This window comes from Tachypleus tridentatus, chromosome 3 (genome assembly GCF_004210375.1).
Source record: "Tachypleus tridentatus isolate NWPU-2018 chromosome 3, ASM421037v1, whole genome shotgun sequence".
In the NCBI taxonomy this organism is placed as follows: Eukaryota; Metazoa; Arthropoda; class Merostomata; order Xiphosura; family Limulidae; genus Tachypleus; species Tachypleus tridentatus.
The window spans coordinates 95,584,053-95,603,364 of NC_134827.1; the positions used below are offsets into that span (position 1 = coordinate 95,584,053).

The following is a 19,312-nucleotide window of genomic DNA, read 5'->3' on the forward strand; positions in this document are numbered from 1 at the left end:
AAATTGTATCTTCACTGATAATAAAATAAATGTGCTGTAATGTTAATTTTTAACAAAGATTTAGTTAGTTCCAAAACTGCCTTTTTTTTTTTTTTCTGATGTAAGACTTGATAAATATATGTTTACATTCATATGGAGACACAAGAACCAAATGAAGTAATCGTTCAGCCTCACCTTTGTACAATGCATTTAGAATTATGCTAATTCAATATCCAAATGCGAGTTAAGGTAAAAAAAAATTTATAAAAGGAGCAGGTCCTAGAACAAGTTGCAAATCCTTTACTATTAGGTCCCAAAAAGGTAAAGAATTATGGTATTTTCAGTGGCAGGCCTTCACCTGTTAAGTAACAGAAGAAAATTTATTTCCACAAGATTTTATCACACTAGCTTTTAAAATTTGAAGAACAGATAATCAGTTGAAATAAAAATTGGAAGGTCTAAAACAAGACAGTAATTTGAATAATTATAAAAACTATTTATTAAATATTAAAAGACTTTTCAGTGGATTACTGTTGACTATTTGGAAGTATACATGTTGTTATGTAAGGTGATTGTGATCTTAAATGTACATCTTACAGAACATTGAACATCTACATAACAGGATTTCCTGTGTAGTTTGTTTGGAGAGTAAGAAAGTAAAATGCGTAATGAATAATTTCATGTTCCCTGCTGGGGACTTTAAAATACGTTTTAGGTTTCAGCAATAAACCTGTGGATATCTATAATATGCCTTTAATAAATTTATAATAATACAATGACAAATACTAATTTATTGCAGCTTTTATTTGCAATATTTATGGACATTAATTCATTTAAAATTGGTAACTTGAAGAATGGTTGCTGCTGTTTCAAACTGATTAGGCAGTAACTTTAGTACAGCAAATATATAAATGTTGTTTTGTAAATCTCAGTATCAAATTTTAATACTTTCCTTTATGTACAAATTACATTTTGAGTGGAATGTTTGGCCATAATTTTGGACATTTTATGTCACAGAATCTGTCAAAAGACAACTGCATTGCAGTTTCCATTCCATGAATTGTTGGCACTGCTTTTCCATAAAGATCTTTCATTTCCTTCGTTCTGTTAGTACTGGACAGGGTCACAGGTGGAAGTTTACTTCGTTGAAATGGACCTGTAACTGACACTAGAGGGAAATTAAATATGCTTATTGTAATAATTTATTGAAACTTATAATTCTATTCTCAAACTAAACATAGTAAAGACCACAGATTGAGTGTCATCACTGTAGAAGTAAGATAACCAATCACTCTTCTCAGTCTAATCAAAACTGTGTTCCCTTTCTATCAAGTGGAATTAACACAGCTGTATGCAGTCACTATTTTTTTAAACTTTCCAGAGGTCAAAATTATTTTACATTACTCAACACAGAGATACTCTCATAAATTACAAATACCAAAAGTCAAACCTCCCTGTGGACATTATTCAAAGGTGAAAGTTCATGATCAGCTACCATCCCACAATTTCATCAGTGAGAAACATCATAAAAGGAAAGCCTCAAATTATCTTATTTTTGACAAGACTTTCAACTGGTGTAAGGTTTAGCAAGGATAATACCAGGAAAAAGAAAGCACTAAGGTTATGTAAGCTGAATGATTGTAAAGCTGGGCAACTAACTTCCATTACCACAAACTAGTATGAAGGTCACAACAGTGGATGAATATCTTCAGCTGTTCCAAGGTACACTGCAAGAAAACGACTTCTGAGGCTACCAAAACAAAACCAGCAAAAAGTACAGCAGATGCAATAACTACCCAGGGAAAGAATCGTATACATTTATATTTGGCTGACTGACTCTTACATTGAGGCAGGTGCCTTATAAAATTTGACTCTCACTGTACTGCAGTACCAACCTGTTCTACCACTGCATGGATAAACTTAAAGTAATATTTTTTGGTTAAAATTAGTTTATTATAAATCTAACATTTTTACTTAAAACTTCAATGAATTCAGTTTAATATAAAGTACATTAAATGAGAAGCTATTAAAACAGCTATTAATTACAACAGAAAAAAATGTAATTTTCCATTTTTAAACATTTCTTTATTAAACATTAAAGGCCCAGCTATGTGATGAAAGACATGAATATGGAATCACCACAAAAACAATATCTTCAGACGCTTCTTTTATACAATTATTGTCCACTGCAGATTTAAAATGGGGGAGGTGGTCAAAACAGTACTTTATATTTTCTGCTGCCTTAAGTCACTCCTGAGGCCTTTCTTACAAGGGCTAAATGTTTGACTTAAAACTACAGAAGTACATTTACATAGTAGTATGTGTCCTACATTCTTACAAATGTTAGCATGTTCCTTCTGAGACTGGTGCCTCCTAACACAAACACAAAATGTTAAGTTTTATATCAAACAGGGAATTTAATATACAAATCAGCACAACTAAAACTAAAAATATTTCTCCACTATTCTTATTAGTTGTATGATTTATTTTCATCCACATCTGACACTAAGACTAAAATCAGTATGATGGAAATTTAAATAACAGAAAAGTTAAAGTTTCTCACAATTTTGTTTGTCTTGTGTACAATTTTAATTTGCATTGTGTGTGTAATATTTCTGGAAAAACAAATATATAATTTTCACTGATTATTAATTATCTACTGTAACATTCATGTTGCAATTGCAGTAATTTAATACTTAGATTGTAAAATTAATGTTCAATCTACTTACTAAGCTACTTGAAATTTCTTACAATTGTAAGTTATTAACTAGTTAGTTGCTTTTTTAATACCTAGGTGACTCTCATTTGCTTATTTTATTTATTAGACAGGCAGGAATGATATTTTAAAATCTCTGGTATGTAAAGTACAACCAGAAGCATCAGATGTAATCTGCATGGAGTAATCTTTTTTTTTCCATATACAGTAAAACTTGTTTAAGGTAGAATCACACAAGACCGAGTAAAATTATGGCTTAAGCAGGTTATCTGACTTACTCAGTGAACATGCATTTTCTTAATTATATATAATTTTTGATCGTAACATTATACTTGCTTAACTTAAGGGAAGTAATGTGTTTGTGAATAAAGTTATTATACTATTTATGCTATATTTATTAGAATAAGAACAAAAACAGACATTCAAAGTATACATAAGCACACAAAATCTTAAATTTATTTGAAGAAAGAGTCCAATTTCAACTGTTTTGTTTATTTAATTGGCTTTCGCTTGCAGTTAAAAGAGAACAATTCTACGGCCTTTTCATGAAGTCCATTAATATAACTTAACACTTGCGATAAAGTAGGAATTTCTATTTCCTCACTGTCTTTTCCATTTTGTTCATCTTCTGAATCTCTTACATTGTTACCATCTTGCAATTCTATTATAGATTTTAAATCAGTTTCTGTTAAAACATTCTTGTCAATGTTCACAAAACTTTCCGTGTTTACAGAATCACCTGCATCAATCTTCTCAATCAGCAACTTAAACCAATAGAAAGGAACACCTTTATACCTATACTAATTAATGACTTAACATCTACCTGCAATGCCCTCCACAATCCCATGCCCATTTATACTCTTATCCCTAAGACGTGTCTGGCAATGGTCAGTTGTAAACTCTCTTTGTTAACCTGAAGATGACCTAGGAAGGTCGAAACATTGTTCTCCCCTTATCAATAACAGTTTTAATACCCATAACAGCCATACATTTGAGATACATTTTTATTTCAAGTGGGTTTCTTGTCATCAAGAAAAAAATAATAACTTGGTGTTGATGGAAGTTATAAAAGCATTCAAATAAGGAGTGCCTCAATGAATGAAAGGCCACTGGAATATTTAGTGGTCTAAGAGCCATTCCATGGGGTAAATCTGAGCAGACTGAGAAGATAGCATCTTGAATGAGGGGAAAAGGGAATACTGTATGTAAATGTATGAGATGTTCAACTTGGTTATCCACTAGCCTGGAAGAAAAAAGCCCACTGAAGATTTCATAGTGGAGTGAGGAAAATCCAGAAAATGGTTGAAGTCGGACAGATCAATCACAAGATACCAGTCCCCAGTCTTTCTGAAGATGAGAAAAAGTTGGGAGTAATATCCTGGAGAAGAAATAATGATAGCTTCTATACCAAGGCTAATATTAGCCTTGAAAAAAATACTGTCTGACAGCATGATGCCAAAGTAAAGGAATAGATACAGGAACTGGAGACAACAGTAATGGAGAGAAGAATCAGAGAAATGGTCTGTCTGACAAAATCTGGATCACCCATAGTTGAACAGTGAGCTCCTAACACAGATAAACAAAATTAAACAAATGCACCCATACTAGGCTGGAAGCGACTGGATAGTCATCAGAACTATTTGCAGCAATGAGTATGACAACAAGTCAAATGACAAACCCCTGGAGTAAGAAACAGGCAATGGGTGGGGGTGAAGAATAGGATACACATATGGTGTGGAAGAAGGCTGAAGCAAATGAGCAACCAAAGAAGAAAGGATTAAGTGTTGCTTTGTGGATTTTGTACATGACTCCAAATGTTCAGGAATATCTCTAAAACAGACCTATAATGAAAATGAGCCAATCATAGGTAATGAAGATTTGTAGGTAGTAGATGAATCTAAGACAAGATAGCATCCCTATCAAGGTGATTCCAATAGCAAAGAAAACACATGTCAAGGAAGATAATCATGCTAAAGTGGAGGAAATGGGTATCCTTCAAAAATTACTCAGTGGATCAGAAGAGAGCCTCAGAAAGGAGGAATACAGATGACAGGTATCACAGGAGAGATGCAAGGATAAGACAAAGGTGGAAAACTGGGCTTGGGATAAATGTATGGGATTTTCAGAATCTGCTTCCCATACAAGCAAAAATAACTCCAGTTGTTGAGAGTCAAGAAAGGGATTATCAGCCTAGTGGTAAGCCAATTCAAAGTTATCTGAAGCCTGTAGTGGATGTGGCATGTTAGAACCTGCCCTCTATTAAGAAACAAAATGCTGAGCATGTACAATGATACCAGAAGAGGAAGGAAGACAAGATAATCAGATAAAGGTGCTGCATGTAACAAGGAAAGAACAGGATCAAATGAAACAAAGGAAACAGATAATGTATAACAGCCCTGATAAATTATGACTGGTTCCTCAGAAGAAACATAGGTGTGCATGGTTTAAGTTGGAGGTGAAAAAGGCTGTCAAAATTCTCCTCATCATGAACAACTCAGGGACAGGAGGAACCTGAACGGTGCCAGGAGAAGAGGTCTCTCTCAGGTAAAGTTCAATCTCTCTGTGACTGATTATAAAAAAAAATCCTCAGCTGAAACTCCCATTCCTGAAGCATGTGTCACAACACTCAAAGTAGTAGTAATGGTAGCTGAAGTTGTGACCCCAAACTGAGATTTCATAATTGACTGTAAACTAGTCAAAATCCAAAAAAACGTTTGAAAAAAAAAACAACAAAGATAAGTTTACTGGGCAATAAACAACAGGAAAACAAAGAAAAAAAAGAGAGAAAGAAATTATCATACAAATTGGCACTAATTTAACAGCTGACAACTGCCTAACAAGAAGTGATAGTTAGATAGAATCAAATAGAGGGAGTAACATGTGTCAGGATGGTGTATTGCATTCCTATAGGTGTTACCTCATGATAATTTACATGTGAAAATGCAGTAAACCATGTTGAATGCAGGGTAGGTGGGAGTTTCAAGGTTAGTGGCATCCAAAAACATATTTCCATATTGAGAGCAGCACTGAACAATACAAAATGTTATGTGAGAGAAGGTAAGGTTCTGTATTGGGAACACTTCCTTAGAAATTTTGTGCCAACTATATATTGTTTACAAGGAGATCATTGCACAGTCTTAGTATGTTACTACAAGCTGTTGTGAAACATGTATATTTACCTAAACCAAATTGCAGATATGTTACAGAGTGACCATCCATGCTGTTGGCACTGCAAATTTTTATAAGTTTTCTATCTGTACATACAATTTCTTTGAATATTTTTAACAAAGATATAGATCACCACATTGAAATATTCATTCATTCATAGACTGAACAGATTTCCTAACCACAAAACTGGAACAGCCTAACTCTTGCTCTTAATTTCAAAATGGACCTCTTTGTACTTTTTCTTAACAGTGATACACAATGATTTGCCACCATGTGATATCAAAGACACAGCTTTGCAAATAATGCACTCAACTTTGTTATCCATATTACCTTGATAAAAAGGTAGTCTGCTTTCAAAGTGCCTGAAAAGAACACTTTCTTTATTTTGACACTATGATAGGTCAAATGTTTACAACAATAAAAATGCTTTATCAAACAATCCCTGATGCTTAACCCCCACTATGCATTCAGCAGTTCCCATAGGCCTACTGCAGTACTACTAACCAAATAAACCTTTACAGACCTGGGGTTCTCACTGTGTACAAATGGAACTTTTGAGAGTTTAGTACCAGAAAGGTACCAGATACAATAATGAGGAAATTAAGTAGGTCCATTTTATTCACAATTTGATATAACTGACAAATTGATGTCTTGAACATAAAATCGAGACATTTTGTGGCACATCCAAATAAATTTTCTCAGAACTCTCTCAGCAAAACCTGGACATCTTGACACACTATTTATTCATGATAGCAGTGGCTGAAAGGTATCACCAGCAAAAGTAACGAATGTTTGCTTCAAGCTACTGGAAAAAAATATTTCATTGTCTTTTGAGGACCATTTACATAAATTCAAGATACTGATTTTACATTTAACTTATTTCAATTTAATAAAAGGCCATTTTACATTGAAATTTAAGTTAATCACAAATTAAGACCTCTCGTAGAATTATTGAAAGGCTTACATGATATAAAAAATTACCAAAGACATAAATTATTAACAACTATTTGTGAGTTATGACCTAAAGTTCTAATATTCTAATATTACCATGTGATACAAGAGAAAATTATTTTGAGATTCTGTCGACTATACTAAAGCTATTTTGATGTGTTACATTTTCCAGTACATCTTAACCTTCCTCTCACTTATTATGTCGTCTTCTTCTGTACTGTCATTAAAAACATTCAAGTCTAGCACAATACTTGAAAAAGAGAAATGATTGTCATATATGGATATAATCTTCAAACACACACTTTTTATTTTGTTTGCACAAATTCTTAAACTATTCTTTGTGCAGAATTTTCCAAACAAATAAAACAAAACCAACGCTTTTGTTTAGAATAACTTGAAGAACTTTTGTTTTGACACTTTTCTACTTTTGGTTATAGAAAAATTACTTATGACAACTAGATAAAGTCATAAAATTCTAAACCCTAAAATATAACTTACAATTAATTTTTGACAAAAACAGTTATTAACATCAATGAAAAGAAATATGTCCATTTTTTTCTGTTGCGAAAACTGTCATAAATTATCATTTAAAATAAATAAAAAATCACACACACACACACACACACACAAATATATAAAGATTATCTCCATAAACAGCCAGTCTTCACTTATGGATATTGAGCAAGATCTGTCCAAACCCATGGGTAAGAAAATCAAGCTTCTGATCCATCAAAGCATTGTTGTTATGTAAACTTATTTTAATGACCCACTTTTAAAGAATGAAGTATTTTGACTGGCACAGAGTATTAAAAAGACAACAGCAACAGTGTAAAATTATTTCTGCCAAATTAAACTGTATTAACTGATATTAGACTTTCAATATTGATTCTTTCTGATGCTGTATATCAATGCCAGTGTTTTCAAACTTCAAATAGCAGTAACTTTCCATCTCAATAAAGTTTCTGCTGCTCTTCACTCTTCATATTACATTAATGTTTTTAAGTGATAACGGAAAATTCAGTATTTTCTTTATTTGTTTCTAATAATTCTCTTAAAATGAAAAAAAATTCTTTCATGAAGTGAATACATGCAAGAACTAAAAAAAACCTTTGAGAGTGAAGTGATAAGCTTTGTTAGGTTATCATCACTTCTGTTTCTTTAATCATTATTTTTGGGTTCTCCCATCAAAAGGCCACATCCTCCAGGGGGAGATATCTGACAGTGTGAAAAATAGTGATCTAGTCCACAAAATATCCTTACCCATTTAGTTTCCATTGAGCTTAGATAAAAACTTCATCCTATACATTCATTGAAAAATAATTTAATGTCTCTTCTTGATTATAATACCAGGCCCCAAAAAAAACTTGTTCTATGAACTCTTCAACCACCCACAAGGCAGTGAGCAAAACCTTTTCATTTTTCTAATTTTTCTGGTAAAACAGATAAATTTCTCTATGCTGAATTACTTATAATGTTCCTACTAACATAAATATACAACACAGACATTTAAAGAAATATCAGATATTCAAGTCAAATATTGCAATAGCAGAATTTTGATTATAAGTACCACAAAAGTAATAAGTAAAATTGGTATTTTTAAATGAAGTAGTTTTAGGTCTGGCCTAATCTAACTTTACTAATATTCAAAAAAATTTGGAATTTAAGTTAATGCTCAATATAAGAAGTAATCATCCACACAGGTAGAAAACAATACCACCAGTAATATAATTAGCCTCACTGCACAAAGTATAGTAGAGGTGGGAAAAGTGGATATAATTTTTCTTTCTTTTAGCAAAATACAACATAAATTTAATAAAAATATATTTTATGATGTAAGGAAAAAAACAACCCAGATAACAGAAAGTAGGACGTCAATTTTAAAGGAACTTGCATTTATAACATTAAACTAACTTTACATTAACTTCTTTCACATTTTTATAAGATTAAAACTTCATATTAACAAAACATTACTGTGTTCCATGAATAGTTATTACAGGGCACCTACTGTTTTCTAAACTCACATACTGCTCCTCTTCAGTGCTGTATTTATCTTTCTTCATTGCTTCTAAAACAAAACAGTGGGACAGGTAAAGAATCAATATGATAGAAGGAGAAATACTTGATTTAACACAAGATTTTTTGTACATAAAATGATTTTCAGATACCTCAAAGCAAGTTTGAGTGCAAATGGTAGGACGAATCTGGTTATTCAAGAAATGGCAAATTGTTAAGTTTAAAACATGAAATAGAGCAACTCACACTTAACTACAAAATTTTCACAACAACAACAAATGCAATTCTTCAGAGTCATAAACCAAAATTAAATAAATACATTTTAAATATGTGCACAAAATATATACAAGTATAAATATTTATATCTTAAGCATTTAGAATGCCATGATTGGAAGACAGACTATAAAAAATATTTTAAATCTGTTTGATGTTATTTTATTTTTAAATTTACATCTAACTAAAAGTTAATCTTGTATTTAAAATTCAGTCTACCTGCACGCTCTTTAATTTATAGTAGAAAACGAGTCAAATAGAAGGGAAATCAAACCATATAAAGTATTTTTATTTTAATATAATACCATTCCAATATGCATAGAAACACATTAAAAATAGTTAAACAATCATAAAGATGCCATTTAGAGTTATTTAAATATTTATTGAAATATTAATATATTTTAAATGCATGACTAAATAACAACTGTTTGGGCATATTTTTTAATAAGGTTTTTTATCACGTGTGTGTTACATAGAGGAAATTTAACGTTTGTTACCTCAGAATTATCTGGTTGCTATGATTTCTAAAAATATGAATTCTTGCTGAGGTGTGTTCAGACTTCAATCATACATAGATGACACAGATTACTGACAGTGTATAAAAACCATTCAACATAACAAGTAACCTATAGCCACAGAGTACCAGATATATTTCTGACAACCTAAAGATGCTACAGAATTTTACTTTACTACAACTTGAATTAAACTTGATAAATTCTAAAAAAAAAAAAGGTTTCTGGGTGACTCAGAAGGGAGTTCTGTAGAATAATTTAATATTATTTAGCATACAATACAGGAAAGAGTCCATATACTTATGAAAAAAACAACTGCATTTACAGAGAATTACTTAAAGTACACAATTCTTACACAGAAAAGTTCTTTATGTATGCAACACACATGAACAATAAATACTACAAAAGGGAACTTGGTGTGTACATGCACTCCATAAATCTGCTTCTTGATTTGGATTTATCAAATATGACACAATCTTACTATTTCTATAACTTACTGAGTTCTTCTCTATGTTTAGCAGAGTGCTCAAAAAATGCAATCATTTCTTCTGTGATCTCCATCTCCAGCTGAGCTTCACTTGCTTTATTTGTTGAAATTTCTTCTGTTTTGATGATTCCTTTAACGACAAGTCCTTGTGATTTTTTTGATTTATTCCATTTTAAGTCAGCCTTGGTGACACGTCTACTCGAGTGACTGTTCCCTCTCCTGGAATATCTTGAATGGTCACAATTTTTCCTGCTTACATCATGATGTTTGTGACAAAACCTTTTCTGTGACTCGGTAGAATCATTAACGTTCCTATGCATATTTCTACAAATCTTTTGTCTTCTTTGATTACATTTATAGCTACGGTTGAACATTCTATAATGACGAAACCACCCAACCATCTGGTTATAGTATTTCCAGTAATGATCATACAAACGATGATGGCTTCTGATATGCTGGATACTAAAACTAGCCATTCCACCAGATGTCCTACGGTCCAGGTGCATCTAAAACCAGATATACAAATATTACACTTTCACATGCTAATATTCATTGTTGAGTCCCTACATAAACTATAATTTTTCACAATACTATTCTTTAACTCACTCAATCCTATAAATGAAATTACCATTCAGAGTATCCATCAACAAGTTATTATAACCATTGACATCAGTATCTTATGTGTTCTGCAATTATTATTAGAAGACTAAAAATATTTATTTACATTTTTTAAACTTAAAATTGTTTGCAAGTTATGCTTGAATTATTTTCACAGTGTCATAATAATTAGCACCATATCTTATAAAATTTACAGTCTAGTCATAAAAAGTGGATGACAGGATAGTTTTGATTAGTTACCAACTAAAGAAACATAAATGTTCTCAAATACTGTCAACATTTAATGGATAAATTGGGATTTTCAGCAGAATGCTGGTAGAGTCTGTTTAAGTTAAAGAGTTAAACAAGGTATTAAATGTTAACATACCATTTTACCAGTGTGCAGACCAAATATGTTATAGTAAACAGTTACATAATACTATTGAAGGTCCAACCATTGAAGATATTTTTAATGATTTACTCATTGTTGTTTATAAATATGACACAAACTAAGAGAAATCACAGTACACAGCAATCTTAACAAAATACAACTTGATATGGCATATATTAAAATACATAAACAAAATGTGTATTACCTGCCAATATATACCACACATATACATGAAAAAAATGAACCCTGGATAACTAAACACCTAAAATATTGAAGAAGCAGGGCATTTAGACACCACTTGTTTACTCACAAAATAAAACAATAATCACAACAGATACGTTCTATGTACGACACAACACAAGTTTAAGCACATAAAAAACCTGTATACATCTAGGCCTAATACATTACCAGTTCAATTTACTTCATTATATGGTAACATATAAAATTACTGGTTATTATTGTACATAACTGGGTTTCATTTTTCTCATCATAAATGATACCATTAAAGAGGAAATAGTTTAGTTTCATACTATTGTGAATGCAAAGGGTTTGAAAATTGAACATATGAATTCAAACCTGTTCTTTAGTCCATTATACGAACTGCATAGATTTAGGCCTACTACATTACCAGTTTAATCTGCTTCATTATATATATATTATCTCTACTGTATGTACTTTAAGTCCTACTTCCTCAATTTTTTCAGTGTCTAGTTATACAGTTGCTGAAAAAACATAGGTTTACCACAAGAAAATTCCTTACATACAATACTGAATGCATAATTCAATTCTATAAGTTGCAATTAGTGTGATAGCTGATACAATTGAAAAACAGGATGCAGACCTTGTGATCAAAACCATGAATATCTAAATTTTATCAAATCACAGAGCCAGAATACACTTCCATAAATAAACATTTCACCAACAACATGCTCACAACTGAGAAATGTTCATTCATAGAGGATAATGACTAGAAACAAAAGCAGTCAACCACTTGGAAACCCTAAACATTTTTGTCTAAATAGATTATTTTCTTTCTTCAAGAATTTAACTCTCTCCAGACTTTTTACTTTTATTTTAACTTACATTTAGTTATCTTTTTATTTATGACACATTAAATTCTTATGAAATAGTTTTAATTTCCAACAAATACTTAACACTGAAAATGCATCACATCCAATTTTCTAACTCTGTGTATATGATTTTCTTGTAAACTTAACAATATGAGAAAGAAAAAAAAATAGAAAAAACCTACTTGCTTATACTTAAACACAAAGTTGCACAATGGGCTATTTGTGCTCTGCCCACCACGGGTATCGAAACCAGGTTTATAGCAGTGTGAGTCTGCAGATATATCACTGTGTTACTGAGGCATTTTGAAGCCTATTTACTTATTTTTGTGTCTCTGTTGCTCATGCAGTTAACTGTATTTTCTTAATGTTTTAATATTACTAACTAACTGGTTTTAATAGTTTTGGATTTCCCAATTTGTTGAACAAATTCCTTAGGTTTCCTATAATTCTGTAAATCCTTGAAAGTTTCTGCAAATCTTCACTCTTTATAAACTTATTGTTTTTATCCCTGATTTTTGCCCGGCATGGCCAGGTGGTTAAGGTATTTGACTCGTAATCTCAGGGTCAGGTTAGAATCCTCATCACACCAAACATGCTCACCCTTTCAGCCATGGGAGCACTATAATGTGATGGTCAATCCTACTCTTAATTTGTAAGAATAGCCCAAGAGTTTGTGGTGGGTGGTGATGATTAGCTGCCTTCCCTCTAGTCTTGCACTGCTAAATTAGGGATGGCTAGCACACATGGCCTTCGTGTAACTTTGCACAAAATTTAAACCAAACAAAACAATCCCCAATTTTCTTATTTATGTCTAATAACCTAATTAGGTTTTGATCTTCCTTGTTATTCTTTTTATCTTTCAGGAACATTTTCTCACAAACTCATATATGAAATATGTCATAAATGAAAACTAACATTGATTTGCCACAAAAAAAATCTTGCCCACCTAATGTATTAACTGTTTTTGAAAATGGTAATTGTTATCATGAATTATAGAAAAGATATGAACTTAATGTACTTAGATTTATATTTTAAAAAAAATTGGTAAAATGCCATACAAGTGTAATCAAACAAAATTACAAAAGCAGGTATTGAAAAAAAACTAGCTAACTGGATTCTGGAATGATTTGATGGTAGGAGGAAAAGGAATACAATCAATCTGGACCATTGTTAACAGTGGAGTGCCTCAAGGATCAGTTCTTGGTTCTTTCATTTTTCTTTACTTATGTAAAGACAGGAACATAATTGGTAATGTCTGCTGACAACATTAAATGCTTGGGTATTTTTAGCTGTATTCAAGAAAATGGTATATTATGTATATTATGCAAATGACTTAATTATAGTAGATGCAATTTATTGCATTTGGATTGACATAACTTGAATAAAAGGTTTAATAGATGACAGTAAGATTATGCATTTGTTTTTTATGGATATTTAGAAAACATATGACAAGGTTCCATATAAAAGGTTTATTACACAAATTATTTATATTCATATAGGAAATAAGATGTCTCATTGGATAATGTCAAAATGTCATTTCTTACTCTTCTTACACCATAGACCATTAAATTATTTAAATGTCCTAATGATATTAATATCTTGGATGTCATTTTCTGTGAGGATGATTCTGCTGTATAATAAAATGGTTCAGATTTGGCAAGTTGGACAAGTAAACAGTAGATAATTGCTAATTATGATAAATGCATGATAATGCACATGAGATACCATAATTGACATTAAATGTTATGGAAGAAAAGGATCTTGGTGTTTTGGCTGATTTGTCCTTTAGGCCTCCCAAGCAGTGTGCTATTTCAAGAAATACAGCAAATACGAGTTTAGGCTGTATTTACAAAAACACTGGATACAAATTTAAAAGAGGTCATCATTTCATTGTCTAGGTCACTGGTTAGGCTACATTTGGAGTATTAGGTTCAGTCTTGGGTTCCTTACCTTAAAAATCCCACTGAATTCTTGGGAAGGGTTCAGAGAAGGACTACTAGAATGATGTCTGGGATGGAAAAAAATTGAAATTGCTTTCTCTTAATAAAATAATAGTAAGAAGGGATCTGATAAGTTGTGTTAGATTATCAATAGAACTAATAGTGTTGATGAATCATTCCTTTTCATACTTAACTGTAAGAATGGTGAGACCAAGGAACATAAATTTAAATGTTTACAGTGTAGGAGTCAGTTTGAAATAAGACATTTTTATTTTTTTAACACAGTGGTTGGAATTTGGAATGAGTTACTTTTCAATGTGGTGGAGGCAGTGGATTGAAGAACATTTAAAGAATTTTGATATGTATTTGAATTATAAGGGCTGATTTACTTTTAGTGGAAGAAACTGCCTAGATGGACCAACGGGTCCCTTGGTGTTCTTGAAGTTTGTTATTATTTATATCCTGAGCTAGTAGCTAACACACAACTATATATATATATTTCATTTGAAACATACTTTACAACCTAAACTGATGTACTATGCAAGTTTGTTCAATTTAAACTCATAAAAGCTAAGTATCTAACTCAATTTAATGTAAACTTTAACTTTTAAGTTTAAATAGAATTCCTATATTTGTAGTTTATAAATAAATATTTAATAAGATTTTAGTTTTACTTTAATATTTAATTTCAAGTAGAATAACTTTAGTTCAAGAAATAACACTTCTGCCTGTTGTTAACGTTGATGTTTAAATTATTTTACTTTATTAACTGCAGTTAATTTATGGACTACCATCAACTGGAGATACTTTGTACAAAGAGGTAGCTTTGAACAAAATTCTAAAATATGATTCAATACATAATCACACTGATTTGGGAAATATTTTTGCATTTAAAGTTATTTCTAGTGTTCTATATTTCTTTTAGCAACCTTATGGAGTTTCCACAGGTTTTAATTTTTTTATGGTTTTGTGAGATTGACATTTATAATGGCTTCCTCCATGTGGTAAAGATATGCAAGCTTGCAAATTTCTGCAGTATTCTAGTAAGTATGATAGCAATGATAGTTTAATTGTATTCAACATGTTGTTAGGGTACCTGTGCTTCAGTGACAGTGTTCAAAGTAACTCCAATACACTTACATTATGGTTTGAATTGTTGTATAAATAGCCTAAGCAGTGTTGATTTAATGTTTGATCATTTTATTGTTAAATTTGTCACTGTTGTTTTTGTTTCATTCTTCAATTTTTGATACTGTTATGTGACAGGATTTAAAATGGCTCACATTAATAAAAGACAACCTGATGCAAGTATAATATCAGTCACAGTTGGAAGGCTAGTTGCTGGAAACTGTGAGGTTAGTAAGAGATGGAAAATTGAGTCCTTGCAAGGCCATGCATGGCTCAGGATTACTCTAGGAACTTTCAGTCATAAGGGTAATGATACACACAATAAAATTTATAAGACACCATTCCATAAGAAGAAGAGATGTGCATGGTCAAGTTCCTAAAATTATTGTTGAGTGGGGCTTTCCTTTTGATCTTCTGAACATTAGATTAGTAGTTAACATGGATTTACAGAAGCAGGGTCAAATGTTTCCCAGTTTCAAAATAATGTACCTAGTTCAGACTGGGCTAAGAGCTTTGTGTAAAGACATCATGAGCAACTGACAACTCGATCATGTTGAAGAGTAAGGGTATTGGAAGCTGATGTAAGACAGTTCTTCAAAGACATGAAGCAAACAATTCAAAATGAAGATGAAACAAAGTTTCCACTGGAGAATATATACATCCCAACACAGTGACACTCAATCACCTATAGTTTCTAGTGCAGTTGTAGGCGTACTAAAATCCATGAGAATTTTTTAACACTAATACATCATTGAAACCATGTAAATATGTTGTTTTAATTTACGTACTTAATATTTAAAGTAACCCTTGTTACAGTATTTCTTTGAATAAATGTTGTAGTATAATATTTGTTCAAAGTAACTCTCAAGCTGGGAGGTAATTTTGAACACTCAGAAAATAACAAAAATAACTACTTGTACCTAAGTTAACATTTTTCATTAAATGGTTATATTGAAAGAACAAAATAGTAACCCATGTTATAACTACTTTTACTAGCATCTTCGAGCTATAAATGCTGCGCACAGAAAAGACAAAGCTGTTCAAAGAAGTCCCGGCTGCCAGTATTGTCACATTTTGAATAATATAAAATATCTTACACAGTTATATACTTACCATCAGTCAAAACATCTTCAATATTTGGTATACAAAAGTTGATTTTTTTTCTTCACAATTTACAATAGTATGCGTCATCTTACGGTGGTTTTAAAATTTAAATGGCGTAATAAATATAAGTATTATATATTATTAGCAAAATAAAATAAAAAGATTAAATGTATATCAGAAGTTTAGAAGGAAGTTATTTAAAAGCATTGTTATATATTTCACTCAAAATTTAACTTATATGTAAGAAAGGCTGTGTTCAGTTTGTTTTAAATTTCGCGCAAAGCTACTCACGGGCTATCTGCGCTAGCCACCCCTAATTTAGCAGTGTAAGACTAGAAGAAAAGCAGCTAGTCATCACCACCCACCGCCAACTATTGGGCTACTCTTTTATAAACGAATAGTGAGATTGAACGTAACTTTATAACGCCCTCACGGTTAAAAGGGACGAGCAAGTTTGGTGTGATTGAGATTCGAACCCACCACCTTCAGATTACGAGTTAAATGGCTTAACCACCTGGCCATGCTGTGTCAAGCACTAATTTTAAATTAGTATACAACTTCATGTCAATTCTATTTTTGGAAGTTTTTGTACGAACAGTAAACTTGTAATTTGACGTACCTACATTGCATTCATTTGGAGTTATTTTCACTAAATATTTCAAATGTTGATTTTAATGTTGAACAATGTTATTTAACCTAAATCTCTGAGTTTTAATAACTTAAATAAATAAGTATTGTTCCAACAAACATTTCGACAAATACATATTTTTGCTCCCATCCTATGAAAATACGTGTTACATAATTATTGCTTGATAAGGAAAAATTAAATTTTGGTATGAAGAAGGGCGAGTCTACCAGGAATAACATGATCACGGACAAACCCTTTAATGGAGAATCCTGCTTACTCATTTTAAGTATTACGATTTAGTTTTTAAGATTTTAAGTTCCTGACTCCCATTACATTCAAGTATTGTTGTTATTATTATCATTTTGGATTGGAATAGTAGTCATACCTTGAAACTTGAACCAGAAAAAGTACATCTAGTTAGTTGAGACTAATGGGATAGGTTTAATAATACTGTGAAATACCATTCGTCACTGCATAAGGAAAATGAAGTAATTTCGTTTTTTTTTGTTTCTTTGTAAGTAGAAGGAATATATAGACTCCTTCTTAAATACAAAAAAGCATATTTCTTTTGTTTTTAAAAACGCTTGACCCCTTCTACACCCAAACTAACTCTTCCATTCTTCAATATAAAAAACAAACTGGAAATGCCATTCGATATAAAAAACTAATGAAGTTCATATTATTTTTCGCGCTAAGAATTGCTTGTTAAATATTACATATTCAATCGTGACAATACTTTTTTAAGTGTGTTATTCCAAGATTCACTTATTTTTTTTCCTTCAGATTAATCAGGTTGAAACTATAGAAATACAGCTAAGAGGAGGATTGCCAACAAACATATTGTAAACAGAAGCCGGATTTCCTTCAATTTTACTAAGTCAGCCGACAAAGAAAGAGATTATAAGAAAAAGGAAACAAAAACACTTTATAACAAACAACTATTGGTTTGTGCTTTTATTAAAGAGAGAGATGTGATGAAGTTAAGCTAAGCTCTCAGCACTTCAAGTTATTTGAGAATATTATGTAATTACGTTTAGTTCAAATTAAGTACAGGATATCCAAAAAGGTTGGAACTATAAAACTTCAATGAATTTTGCAGAACATGCTATTGTAAATAAAAATAAGTATGGAGACGGTATTTCCAATAACTTTGAACTCAGCGAAGCATATTCGCGTTGTGTCAATGATCCGACACCCATTGCTAATTCATTGTTTCAGATATTTTCAATTTATCTCACTCTGGACGGCGTGAATTACATTCGGCAGAAACTTTCTTCTATAATCAACCTTTTCTTTTGCCACGCAGCTGATTTAGCCCGATCTTCTCTTGCTTTGATACGTCATTTTCAGTTACGTATTTGAAATTAACAAAAGCTATAAATCACCTGTTGTTCCACACTTTTTGTATGAACACCCTGCATGTAGAGATTTTGCTCTCAGAACAAAGTTGTTTGTTTTAATTTTGTTATAGATGGATAAAACATGTTCTTATATTGGAAAAACAACAATGAAAATTCTGTCAGAACAGAAGTTCAGTCCATTTGAGTGATGATCTTTCTCTTCATGGTAAAGAATGTGTATCCCTGTGACATCACATGACTCACCAGCAGAAAATACAATTGTTTTTTTCTATAATGATTGCACTCAGGTATTTCAGTTCTTTCTAATAGTGAACACACGCGGTTCCCTGGTTGAATGACCCAGCTTTATGAGTAACTAGGAATAGAGGAACTGAGTGGCTCCATTTACCAATTTTCTTTATTAAGAACAAAGTGTTCAAAATAAAGAGAAATTGTAAAAAAAAATATATATTAACTAAATTATAAGAAACATACGGTATGATATTTATACTACAAAAGTTACCCGAGTTTTATTGTCATCGATGAAGATTTTCAATCTCTACGTATCACTAAGAAAAGGTAGAATATAAGATAAAATTTCGTACGCTATTTGTTCTTTTTATCTGAATCATTACTGAATTAATCTTGGAAATTTCTACGTTACATTAATTAATATTATTTATGATGTCTGTAATCTTTGTTTAATAACTAATGCTTCAACAAAACCAACTAATTTAAAATATTCGATTGTTATGAAACGCGATTAATTGGTTTGTTGTTAAGTGCGAATATACAAGTTGGGTTATTTGAGTTTTCTCCATTGCGGATATCGAAACTCGATTTTTAACTATATAAACTCTTAGACTCATCGCCGAGTCACTGGAAGTGGGCATGTGATGAATATACGTTTTTTGTCTCTTTGACAAATTTGGCATTTAGATATATTTTTATGATAGTAAAAAACACGTTGGAAATAAAGGTTGTTAAATTAGGCTAAAAGTACACAATAATACAA

At 31.4% G+C, this 19,312-nt stretch overlaps 1 protein-coding gene across 1 annotated transcript; it reads right to left on the reverse strand.

The window, feature by feature from the left end:
* Positions 1–765: 765 nt before the first annotated feature.
* LOC143247512 (uncharacterized protein F10E9.5-like) lies at positions 766–10,605 on the reverse strand. The gene is made up of 3 exons (XM_076495760.1): positions 10,110–10,605; positions 8,820–8,879; positions 766–1,147 (listed from the first exon to the last, which is right to left on the reverse strand). Exons 1-3 carry the CDS (start codon positions 10,603–10,605, stop codon positions 945–947), a joined length of 759 nt encoding a protein of 252 aa, XP_076351875.1. The 3' UTR covers positions 766–944.
* Positions 10,606–19,312: the final 8,707 nt, after the last annotated feature.